The 12,666-nt window shown below is 36.7% G+C and overlaps 1 protein-coding gene across 2 annotated transcripts; it reads right to left on the bottom strand.

Annotated features, from left to right (window-relative positions):
• Positions 1–1,950: 1,950 nt before the first annotated feature.
• On the bottom strand, positions 1,951–11,638 carry map2k4b (mitogen-activated protein kinase kinase 4b). 2 transcript variants are annotated; one of them, XM_072667119.1, is made up of 13 exons: positions 11,290–11,638; positions 9,712–9,747; positions 9,284–9,316; positions 7,812–7,914; positions 7,490–7,664; positions 7,140–7,259; positions 6,255–6,374; positions 6,112–6,163; positions 5,737–5,864; positions 5,514–5,591; positions 5,237–5,385; positions 5,081–5,126; positions 1,951–4,983 (listed from the first exon to the last, which is right to left on the bottom strand). In XM_072667119.1, the coding sequence occupies exons 1-13, from the start codon at positions 11,411–11,413 to the stop codon at positions 4,870–4,872; spliced, it is 1,278 nt and encodes a 425-aa protein (XP_072523220.1). In that variant the 5' UTR covers positions 11,414–11,638; the 3' UTR covers positions 1,951–4,869. The 2 variants fall into 2 exon arrangements, with proteins under 2 accessions (XP_072523220.1, XP_072523221.1); XM_072667120.1 differs by lacking the exon at positions 9,284–9,316.
• Between the last annotated feature and the right edge of the window lie 1,028 nt (positions 11,639–12,666).

The raw sequence follows: 12,666 nt of genomic DNA, 5'->3' as shown, positions 1-12,666 counted from the left end.
ATCAAGTAACACGTGAGAGCCAGAACAATGTTTGATTTTTATTCCATAAATGAACATCTACTTATGAAAATTCACACTTTTTTTTTTTTTTTTTTTTTTGCCAAAATCCATGAACGTTTACATTTGGTGACTGCTTGCCCCTTGGATTTCATTAGAGCTGTTTTTAATATGACTTTAATATGACAAGTGACCCATTTGGTATCGTTGAAGCCTTCTCAGATGTATTTATTTGGACATTTTCATAGATATATTTATACAGAAGATATTTATGAGACATTCCTTTTTTTAGGAACAGGATTCAGACTATGCAAATTCTCACACTAGAGACTAATAATAAATCCTAATCTGAGTTACATTGTTTTTTATACAGAAATGAAAAGCTAACCATTGTGTCCTCAGAACCTTTTCGTGTCTTACAACCATTTTGCAGCACTAAGAGCGAAAGAACTGACTGCAACTATCCCAACACGTATAACAGAAACTGCCTTCTCCTGAAAAAAATATATTTTTGAACATTTTCTTCTATGTATTTTTAGGGTAAGAAGTTTGTACTGGAATTACCTTTATTTTTGTTCTCCACAGTTTTAATGAGTGATGAAATAAATGAGGCCTACATCTTCAGCTATGAAGGTAGCTGTTTAAAAATGGACAATATCTATTCTGACCAGCACTTGTGCAGAATGAAATGTAATATACTGTATGTTATTTTACTGTGAAGATAGGCAGCCAGCGCAGGGCTGTTAATCAAGCATTCGACAGGTATTGAACATGCAGACGTTCTTCCTCTATAAATTCAACAGGTGTGTTTTTTTTTCTCTCTCTTTTTCTCAGTATACACACACATATATGAGAAACCCTCCCAGTGTCTTCTCATGAGTCACTATTTAGTGGGAAGCGCTCTTTATAGAAAATAACACTTCACAGACAGTCAAAACTGTGAATTATAACTGTTATGAATTTCAGTTTTGTTGGTAGACATTTTGAATAGCTTCATATTTTTCTTTCTTTTTTTTTATCTGTGGATAAACTTTAGCCTATACATGGTTCTGTTTTTACCGCTTGTCCATTTTCTACAGCTTCAAATGGTTCAGATTGAAGCTCTTATTTGGAGGGGGGACAAAAAAAAGACATTCCACTTCCCTGCTCTTCCCCCTTCTTGCCATTTAATTTATAGGACAGTTTGCAGTATAGTTTCATTAGATCTTTTGTTTTATTTAGAAAATGTTTTTGGTCTCTACTACAGCTACTAGCTTATTTCCCCCTATATATTTTTTTTTTCATACAAGTTTACAGACAGAGAACCTTGGACTTTGCATACAGGTTATAATAAGGAGATTTGCCTTATTTCAGAGACTAAAGAAAAGAATACCAACAACACAATACTCAATAAATTAAATTATTTTGAAGTAAGAGGGTAGAACCAATAAGGCCTTTTATTGACATGTTTTGTGATGTAGTTTTTACCATCAAGATAATTTTTTTTACTTCCAGTCCTAAAGCTTTGTTTGTATATGTGACTATTATTGAGGCCCAGTAGAGCTCAGTCACTCGGAATTGTACACTATGCACAGTCAACCGGTACAACCCCACACGCCTTTTAGCCAACCAGGTATCAGAGCGAGTGGAATCAGTAAAACACACCCATTCAGTGCCTATGATCTCTCTCTATCTCTCTCTCTCTCTCGTGCTGAAGAGAAATGTGTTAATGTTTCTGTCTTTTTTTTCTCTCCTGGGGAAGAAATATATAAGATATGACAAAAAGCTTTTGTACTGCTTGGCCACTGAACAGCTTTTACAATGTAAACCGTCTCATTATGTCTCCACCACTGTACTACTACTACTACTATTAAAAGACTTCAATAAATAAACACAATTTCCAAAAAAGAGCCTTTTCCTCACATCCTTCATGAATATAAAATGATTGTTTTCTGAGCAAAAAGAAGGTTAAAGTTTTAGACTTTAGAAGGTACTGTTTATTCAAATCAGCTTAAAAAAAACTTTGTGCAACTTTTATCCTACAGTCAAACAAATGGCCAGTACACCACACAAAGCTAATTAATTGGATTTATTCTAGCATTGAGCCCATTTGTGTTTTCAGATCTTACAGAAAAAAAAAAAAAAAAAAAAATAAAAATATATATATATATATATATATATATATATATATATATATATATATATTTATATATAGGACATTAAGGTCACAGTCACATCCTAACCTTATCAACTGACCTGCAGGCAGATATTTAGACCTTATCATTACTATGTGAACACTAAGATTTCATGAATATTATTTAAATATGTGAAGTGAATAAGACAAATAGCTCCGACTCATCAGAGGTTAATCTCTCCAAAACTAGACATAAGGCAATATCCCTGCAGATCTTCATTACATTTTGTATAACACATTTTTTGTACAGATTTCTGCGTTCACAACATACACTTAAAATATTTTCACAGTGTGAACATCTTTTTAACATATTTCTCCACTCCTAATAGTGATACAACGTACTGATACATATCACCCATATTTCCCTTCTAATATTAAATATTCTACTCATTTGTAACATACACTATTTACCTTTGCAAAGATTGCTTTTAATATTGGGGAAACTTTCTTTATTATGGTACCCACACACAAAGTATTTATAGTTAACCATTACTAGGTCGAAATGTAAGTCTTATTCCAGCTAGATATTGTCTTTTTATACTTTTCTATCCAGGTACCAATGAAAAAAACAGAAAGAAAAAAAAAAAAAAAAAAAAAACACAACAAAAGTAAAACAGTATTTTCAATCATATCTGCTGGCATGTTATCACTTGTCAAATTGGTTACTGAAAGGCTGCTTTGGCAAAGTTCTGTATGTTTCTTTCAAAACAAGCAACTCAAACCATGACATTTGGACACTGATCGCATTCCATACACAGGTCAAAATGCCCTGCCTTGCCTGCTGATAACATGCCAATTTCAGCAAAAGAGGCAGACTCTATGAAGCAGCAATATAAGGCTACTTCAGAAACCAACAAAACGAGGAATTGTACAGAGAAATCTGTGAATTACAGGATGAGAAGGTTTTCAACACATTTACAATCGTGTAGAAGTGTCCTGCAGGCTCGGTTTATGTTCACCACACCAGAAAGAGTTCTCTTAAACGCAGTGAATACAATTTGGTGAGTTAAAATTGCATATTCATAAAATAAAGCTACTTTAAATGGATAACTTGATTTTTTTTTTTTGTTAATCTAGACTTAATGATTCACTTTTTTGGAAATCTACTGCTTGAGCTGGAGTCTAACAGAGCGATTCCAACATGCATCAATCATCCTATCATTTTCCATTCCCACAACAATGGCATCTTCATATGGCAGAAATCATATGGCTGAAATGTTGGAATTTCACAAAACTGCTACACCCCACCCAAACACCTGACAGATATCCAATATGTGGAGCAAAAGGTCTAGAGTTAAGCATCCAAGCATCCTTTTAGCAGATATTTTGATGCTGAACAATACTTCTGCATACTTATTCATTTCACAATGCGAGATCACGACTAAAGTGTGCTTTATCTGTACAAGTCCTGACCTTAATGACCGTTCCATTACAGAAAACAGGCAAAGGTTTTCGGTCAAAATATCTGGTCCTATGACTAGTTAAGTGAGTCGAAGATGACCTGATCTCCAAAAGGCATATAGATAAAGTTCATATTTAGGTAAGATTAGTGTATTATTCTCATTTTGCACCATTTTAGAATAGAAAACAAGGACAGGATTTAGAAGACTCTGGCATGGTGATGCACTATTCTACTCCCCAACCTAAACATAGACCTCGAGAGACTGCCCGAGAATCTCACAGAACTAGAAGCCTTTTTCAAGGAAGAATCAGCCAAGCCATTTTTGGCTGCTACTGCTAGTGTTTATCAAGCTGCGGTCATTGTCAAAAGTGCTGAAACCAAGTACTGACTGCCCACACTTTTTTTGCATCAGGACCTTTTATTTTTTGTTATTTTTCAACGCTTAATCTTTGGTTTTACGCCATACGCAAATCAGGTCATCTTTTACTCTCATGGCTAGTCACAGTAACACATTTAGATCAAAAGTTTGGGGTAGCCAAACATTTGCATGCCAATGTGTGCATGAGTAGTTCTAGTTCAAACATTTGGAAACCACTGGTCAAATTGCATGTTGATATTCTAAGTGTAAATAAGTTCACATCCACAACAGAGACACTTCTGCACATTCGAAAGCATAATTACTGTTTATTTACTTAATTTAACTTGTTTAAAAAAAAAAAAAAAAAAAACACAACATTGCAATACATTCAATTTAGGACATTGTGAAATTGTCTATGTTGTGTTTCTTCTGTAAGAATATCAACAAAAAAAAGGGCATTTGAAAAGGGTTCCCAAACTTTTGCATAAGACAGTTCATTTTTCAGCATCAATATCACTTTGTTTTGGTATGTTTTGCATGTTCTATTTCATACATACACACACACGTTCATTTTTACCCCTGTGATCACAAATACACGCTTTGCTTTGATTAACTGTGTGAACTGAATGAAAGAGTTCAAGTTTTGTGGCCTAAGTTCTAAAATGAGCTCAGCTAAAGTTTACATATGGCATTAAAATAAATATGATACAGATCAGATAAAAATAACCATCGTGTTCGATTCTAAACAGAGTTGGCTTGTTTTTTAGTAGACCGATTCACTACCAGTTCGAAGATGAGAGCCCATCCTTATTGCACAAAATGTTTTGGGATTTTGAGTGTCATGTCTTAAAAGCAGTGTGTAATCATGAAACAGAACAATGCTGTGCACCCAACGGTTGCCATGTTACATTGCATTGCATTCAGATACCATACACGCCCTCAGTCGATGTACATGGGAGAGCTGGGGGAAGCAGGGATTTCGTCAAGAATTTTACACACATAACTGGCAACATCCACCACTCGCTCCTCATACATCTGAATGAACGGGTGTTTCTGCAAGGGAAATTAATATAATATTCTGTATAATCACAATAGTAATAATAACAAATACTTTTTAATATCTAATTAATATCAAATCCACATCACTAACCAGAAGCTCCTTGTACTTTGGCCTTTTTGACTCATCCTTTGTAAGGCTATAAAAACAAGAGTGTTAAAAATAGTTATTCTATTCCATTTTTCAGTTTTAGCAATTGTTTAGCAAAGGCATGAACCCACAAGCAACACAGAAACCCTTCACACTCACCATAGATTCACAAAGTTGATAAACTTGGGAGAAAACTGTCTCTCCTCTGAATTGATTAGTTGAGGAGGGTCTCCCTTTACCACCTGTGTGAGCTGATCAAACACACTGTTCCATTTCGGGTACGGGAAACGTCCTGTAGCCAGCTCGTACTACAGGGAGAAAAAAACTTTTCGTGAACAATTTGAAAATATTAATTTGTTTCACACTACAAGAGCTGAAGTGGAAATGTTCAGTAGTGTTTAGTGTCAGCGTTTAGAGAGTTTAATGGGTGACATACCAGCGTGATTCCCAAACTCCACACATCAGAGCGCACATCATAGCCTTGCCTAGAAGCACTGGGATCTATCCTTTCAGGCTGCCAGAAAAAGGAAAGTCATTAGTGCATCAGAACTGAACATTTATGTACTGTTGTATAAATAAATGGAAATAATTAACATGAACTACAGCGTCACAATCACAGAAATGTCTGTAAGTGAATAAATGCGTAGCCTCAGACTCACAGCCATGTAGGGCCTACATCCAGCATCTCTAGTCTTGGCTATGGAGTCAACCAGCTGTCCACTGATACCAAAATCACACAGCTTTATGTTGCCATTTCTATCCAGGAGAATGTTGGAGGGTTTGATGTCTAAAATGAGTAGGGGGGGGGTTTCAAGTACTTTAAAAAGTGTTCTATATATGTATGAAGCTTATAGATCAACAGGTAACATTTCTCAACCATTTAAACTTGCTCTAAATGCAGTGTAGTGATATCGACTGTCCACTAGGTGGCACACTGCACTAATGTGAAACTTTTAACTTGTACCACCTCCATCCCACCTTAACATTTACAATGTTCTAAAAGTTGACAGTACAGTCACATGTTTTATATTTACCTCTGTGGATTATTTTCAAGTTTTCTTTCAAGTGATTCAGTGCTTTCACAGTCTGTAAACAGGGGGTGATGTTGAAAAAAATTCTCAGCAACACTTTTTATCACAGTAACAATAATATAATAACAAGGGACATAAGCACTTACCGCTAACGTAATTTTGCCTAATATTTCCTCTGGAATGACATCATCTAATGAGCAATATACATATTTGTAGAATTTGTCAAACGAGGTAGACATAAGTTCCATACAAATCCAACAGTCACCCTGTAAAAGAGATAAATCTCATGAGCATCTGTTTTACAATAAACGTCTGTTACAGTGCCACTCCACTAATATTCTAAAACTCATTAAATGGTTACAGCAAATGCATAAAGCTTTTTTTAAGGGGCAAAAACAACAACTATTATCACTTTCAAGCACATATCTAAAAATATATAAATATATGTAGGTAATTTTGTATTATCTTTTATGAATGTGTGTATGTGACACACATTACACAACTTTTTCATGACTGTATACAAAATGTAATATTTCTCTAATAAAGGCATTATTAATTATTATATAGCTGTGATATTTGTTGTTTAACTATCACAAGAAAAACTATTTTATTTAATTGGTCATTTATCTGAACTGAAAAGCAATGTCTCACTGCTATTCAATAGAAAACCTGTTCACTTCTTCTTTAGTTTTCTCCATGGTTTGAACCCTGTAACTGCTCTGTACACTGTAAGTAATCATGGATGAATTGACCAATAGAAATGCTCCAAATTACTTTATTAGAATAAACTCTTTATTTTAAAAATTTTAGAGACTTCCATTCAAAGTTAATATAAATTTTGCCTTCTCCTGTAAAATCCCCATTTTGGAGATACATGTTTTTATTGGACAGTGCCGATATGCACACAACCACACTCAATTGCTAAAATCAGACTGAACACAATGTTAAAATGTGCACAAATTGAGAAATTCAGACAGGAGCAAAGCCTTTTTTACAGTACTGTATTAATGGTGTCTTAAAAACAAGCTCACCTCTCGGAACAGCGCCCCATAGAACTGGACAATATAGGGACAGTCACTACTCCTCATAACTACATCCAGGTCCATGAGCAACTGCTTCTGCTCCTTCTCATCAACAGTGGACCGAATCCTCTGCAACACAAACATACCTTTGTCATGAACACCCAGGCAGATAAGAAAGCAGTATGATGTCGACTTTACATTTTCTAACAGTGCAACCACAACCAGGTTCTTCCACAAGGCAGGAAAAAGAAAACATGACACACATGTATCTGTTACTAAATCATCAAATCTCTCAACTGTCCAGATCAGTATCAGTATCAACAAATTAACAGTCACAATATGTACGTATTGCGCATCACCTTGACAGCCATGATCTGACCACTAGGCTTATGAACCATTTTGTTGACAGAGCCATACGCTCCTCTGCCGATCTCCCCAAGGTCCTTCAGGTCTTCGGCGGTGAAGTCCCAGTGCTGCTCAGGGGAAATCTTCAGCTTCCCAGACGATTCGATACTGTGGGTGCGCAGTCTCTCTCTAAAAGTGAGCACAGAGGGCCTGGTGAAAAGGAGTGTGCGCCCACAGAAGCTTAGGAACTTTCACTGTTGCAGAAACTGAAACCTCTGGCAAGGTTTCTTTTTCCGAGGCTGTGCAGTTTGCGAGCGTTTGTGATTGACCACTTACATGTGTGGGTTCTGGAAGGAAGGCGTGCCTGAAGCGATGGGAAGTCTCGTATTTGGTTTAATCGGAGGATTAGCAAAGTTTAACTTCAGTGCTTTGCGTTTACCTGAGGAAGAGAGAGAGGAGTGTTAGCAGATTAGAGAGGAGAAAGGGCTGGAAATCGGTACACAAAGTATGAGAAGGCCCAAAGCCCTTAAAAAGAACAGCGCTCTTCTAGAGGAGATGGAGCACCGATGAAGTAGAGAGGTTTCAGTGAAGCAGCTTTCTTTGGTAGCATGGAATGAAATGTGGTCAATATAATTGACTATGCTGTGTAGAGTGTATCTAGGTGATGTTCTGGAAACCTCAAGATCCACCCAAACCTCCTGTAAAGCAAATAATACCCCCCATTTGCTCTTAAGGCAGATCATTCACCTATAACATAGTGCCATCACTGTTTCTGGTCCTGACTTTTCAGTGTCAGGTTCAATTTAGAGAGATAAAATAATAACATATTTGTAATAAAAATAGTGCAAAATGTTTATGCAATGCTGGGCTACTGTATCTGTGTTTTATTCACGTTACTACATGAATTGTAAGGTGTGAACATATTTATAACCTGCTGCTAATCATTACAGTTCTCTGCAATCCTGATGCGGTTCATTCTCGGTTGAATTTCTACATATTATGAAACGTGTAAGTCTCAGCACTCACAGACACACACAGAAAGTCGTGTCCAAAAATGTGGGCACCCCTGTTCATGTGATACGTTTTGTTGAATTCTACAACTACAACTGCATCATATATATATATATATATATATATATATATATATATATATATATATATATATATATATATATATATGCATAACATAACAAAAACATTTTACAATATGTAAAAGACATTTTCTAATACTGACAAATATTCAAATTACGAAAAAAAAAAAAAATTTAATGCATCCGAGAACCGTACCAATACAGCATTGCAAAATATATCATGACTCTTTAATAGACCAATATTTTCTTACACCCCTTTTATTGTTCAATATTTTGACAAAAAATAAAAATCACCAGTAATGTAAGATTTCAAAGACTGCCATCCAAATACTATCCCACACACACGACAGTGATTCCTGTTCCACATTTGCTTCACTAATATCCAATTAAGCAGGACTAATCACGCAATTTGTAATGAAGTGTGCGTCTGTGTGTTTTTTAGGCACCTGACAATGTCCACTATATGCTTAGAAAAAGCAGAACTTTATCACAATATAATTAAATAGTTACTAATAATACTAATAATACTGCCCACCTCCATGTACCCACAAAACATAATTTGACCAGGGGCACCAAAACTGTACATTAAAAGAATCTCAAAGAACATCCTGGAGGCCAGAGTTCCCATATTACTGCCCCACCATTCCTTCATAAAAGCAAATAATAACATATATAACAAAGTCGAAAAAAGAAACCAAAGCAAAAACACACACTTACTTTGGGGCACACCAGACAGATTTATCTGAAACCCTATAGTAGACAAATAGATTATGAGCATGATGACAGGGTTGGAATGATGTGCAGTGTCAAACTGCTGTGTATAGGATTTGGCATGCACAGACAACATGCATAAGTGAGCTCCTGTGTAAATGCACCTTCATCAGGTGAACTATTGAGAAATTCCTGTTCATTCTGTACAACTTAGTCTGGACATCCTAGTCCAAGTCTGGGACGAATGTGCTTATGGAATACACTGAAAGAGCTACAGATATACACGTGCTATACGGGTGCAGGTCATTTCTGAACAGTTCACCTGAAATGGGAGAATTGAATGAAAACTGAACGCGTGCACCTCCACCCCTACAGTGTGACATTTGAAATTCTAAAACCGAGGCTTATAATGATAGAAAAGAAGGCAAGAATACCTGTTTCATTTTGACACCTCCAGCATGAGTTGGACTCTGTGGAATTTACAAATTGTACAGTTATAAATCAAGAAAAAAGATAATGATAATCTTATGATTAAAAGTATTGCTTATAGAAAAATACATACAGTTTGCAGTAACTAAAACATCATTGTTGTCACACAAAACTTTGTATCTCTATATTTGCTGTTTTTCATTTTGACATATTTTGAATCTGGCAGCTGCTTATTGTCTCCAAAGTTCATGATCAACAGACCAATAGAAATGCCCCCTCCCTTCAACTGTAACTACGCTTTAGTGTAGGGCTGGGCGATACGGTAAAAATACTAAATCACAATATTTAAAGACATTTCTCACGATCTTGATCACAATACATGTAATTACAGACTAAATACATCAGTCAAACCCGAAATCCGCTTCACCTTATTTAATTAAACCAGTCTAATTACACTGTTGGTATAAACCAGTGTTTATTAAGCACTAACAATATCCTCGATAACAAAATGTATCACAATACAATAAAATATCGTCATACTGCCCAGCTCTACTTCAGTGTTTGCGATTTCTTTCTGAAACAAGATCTTACGAACATTAACATTACATAACGATTCAGACCCAGTACATATTAATCCATTCTGCCTGTAGGAACAGCATGAAGGCTACAGTGTGCTCCCATAAGCGTCCTATCTAGATTTAACTAATGGTGTCAATCTTTAAGCAACCCAATGCATATTGGATCTTAGGAATAACATTTAAAGTACAACCTATAAAAAGAGGAACACTATAAATATAGTAAAATGCCCTTATGCCATCTATCGAGTATTTACTTCATGGTATCGGCAGATATTTGAAAATCTGGTATCGGTATTGGAAAGGAGAAAGTGGTATCGATGCATCTTTCATTTTACATCCTAGTTCAGCCATACTGGACTTTGCTGCTGCTGCTGCTGTATTTCAAGGCTCTGCTTATAGGTCTTTTTCCCCATGTGGCAGAACTGCATTAATGATCTGAGGTGTTTAATGAGAGGAAGCTGGATCTACTATGTCAGTTAGCTTCAGTAAACCTGAATCCCATGTTGTTGTTATTATTATTGGATGAAGTGCTAACACTACATCTGCAGATCTGTATTTAAAGTGTGTATCGTCGTGTATTACAAGCCGGGATCAGTGATTTCAGGCCCATATCAATGTGAACTGAGTGGGGGTCTGTAGAAGCTGTAGGTACCGTTAGCCAACTGCAGCCAAAACAACACAATCAACTCAGGCCTACCAAACAGCTAATGTAGGAGAAGTGCTGGGTTTACAGCAGCTCATCGGACCTTAAACGACAGATGTGCTGTTTCTATTTGATTGACTGTTAACAAATGCTTTCAAAAACAGAAGCAGCGGCGCATTCAGCTGGGTCTAGGCCCAAGAAGCGTTAGCCGTGCAGCTCAGCTGCTGCCAGCACTGACAGTGCTAACGCTAGATAGCTACTTCTGCTAGCCACAGTGGACGAGCAACGACAACCACAGTCAACCAGACTAAGTTATAGCTCATCTACTCTCTCTCTCAGCTCAGCTCAGCTCAGCTCCTCACCCTGTATGCCGCTCATCGTCGTTATATGTTGACTCTGCATTTGGTGGTGTGGGAGCAGGGCTCCCGCCGCGTTAATGCCGCTGCAAGAAGTTGGAGAATTGGTGCTTGGAGTAGGAGTCGCCATGGCGGAGGCTCGGTCTGGGCGGTGCGGGAGAAGAGGAGCTGCAGCGCGGCAAGAAAACCAACCAGCGCCCGCCCTGCGCTACGCGAACACGGCGCGAGTCCACAGTCGCTGGAGCCGCACGATCAGCGCATCGCCTGCTCGAAGGAAGGAGGCGGAGGAGTGTTAACTAACAGGACGGCTCCATTTCAAGTGCCTGCTCGGAGGTCCCGACTGACTGCTGGGGGAGTGCGGGGCAGAGAGCTGTGGCACGGGATTTCCAAGACGGGAAGAGTTTCAAAATAAGAGCCACCGCTGACAGCTAGGCTGCTGTTTACAAGAGCAAGACAAAAAGGTAAGCGAGGGGAAAGAGAGGACAGTACTTAGCTATATTTACTCAGATAAGTGTACTTACCTTAATTGATCATTTATTATTCCTGTGCACATGTATTTATTTGTTTATTTAAATTGTTTCAGTGACAGAATCTGTATTTAGTGCTAGGCAGTACCAAAGAACATGCAGGTAATTCACTTTATTAGTTAAAGCCCGAAGTTTTTCAGATATCTTTAACTTTAACTGAAGTGTTTAATTTATTTATAAAAAAAAAAAAAACACTTTGCATGTGACTTTTATTTTGTATTAAATTTCGTACATTCTATTTTTGGCTCGTAGCGTTAAAAACAAAACTGAAAACATGTAGCTGGATCGTTAAGATATTAAATACCTTAGACTCTGAGCCTTTACATTTTTACTCAAAACTGTGTGTTACGTTTAAAAAATGTATGTTTTAGTTTTAGTAGTACACCAGGGGCAGAAAACATGACTCTGCTTTAATGTTTTTTAATTATGTCATTATTTTTTTATTCATTTATTATATATTGTTGTTGTTATTTAAATATCATTTAATACCTATTTAAGGTAATGCAATTTTTGAAATTATCACAGACAATGCAGAGGTCTTAAAAACTCAAATATGTATGAAATATGATACTCTTGGCTTAAAGGGATAAAGTCACTCACGCTCACACTTGCCATTTTTTCCTGCTTCTAACACATCAATTCTAAGAGCTGACTGATCATTTACTGCCTAATATATCCCATCCCATTTGCAGAAGTCATTGTAATAAATGTTATTCATGTCATCTGTCTGTCCAAGCGGTGCACAAACAAGGCCCTATAACATTAATAACATTAATAACATTTTCTGTTCTTTGTGCACTGTTCATTCCCCATCTATATTTGGAAACTAAAAAGCTCTTTCAGTGTTTCAGGGTTT

The sequence above is a fragment of the Salminus brasiliensis genome, chromosome 22 (assembly GCF_030463535.1).
Source record: "Salminus brasiliensis chromosome 22, fSalBra1.hap2, whole genome shotgun sequence".
Classification (NCBI taxonomy): domain Eukaryota; kingdom Metazoa; phylum Chordata; class Actinopteri; order Characiformes; family Bryconidae; genus Salminus; species Salminus brasiliensis.
This window is presented reverse-complemented; position numbering and strand designations above follow the sequence as displayed.

What these genes read in the sequence shown, in the direction of transcription:
- map2k4b (XM_072667119.1), bottom strand. Translation starts at nt 11,413, where the DNA reads ATGGCGACTCCTACTCCAAGCACCAATTCTCCAACTTCTTGCAGCGGC. An exon ending in TCCTTCCAGAACCCACACAT is followed by an intron (nt 7,665 to 7,811) that starts GTAAGTGGTCAA and finishes GCTCACTTTTAG; the next exon opens with AGAGAGACTGCGCACCCACA. An exon ending in CTTGAAAATAATCCACAGAG is followed by an intron (nt 5,865 to 6,111) that starts GTAAATATAAAA and finishes TACTCATTTTAG; the next exon opens with ACATCAAACCCTCCAACATT.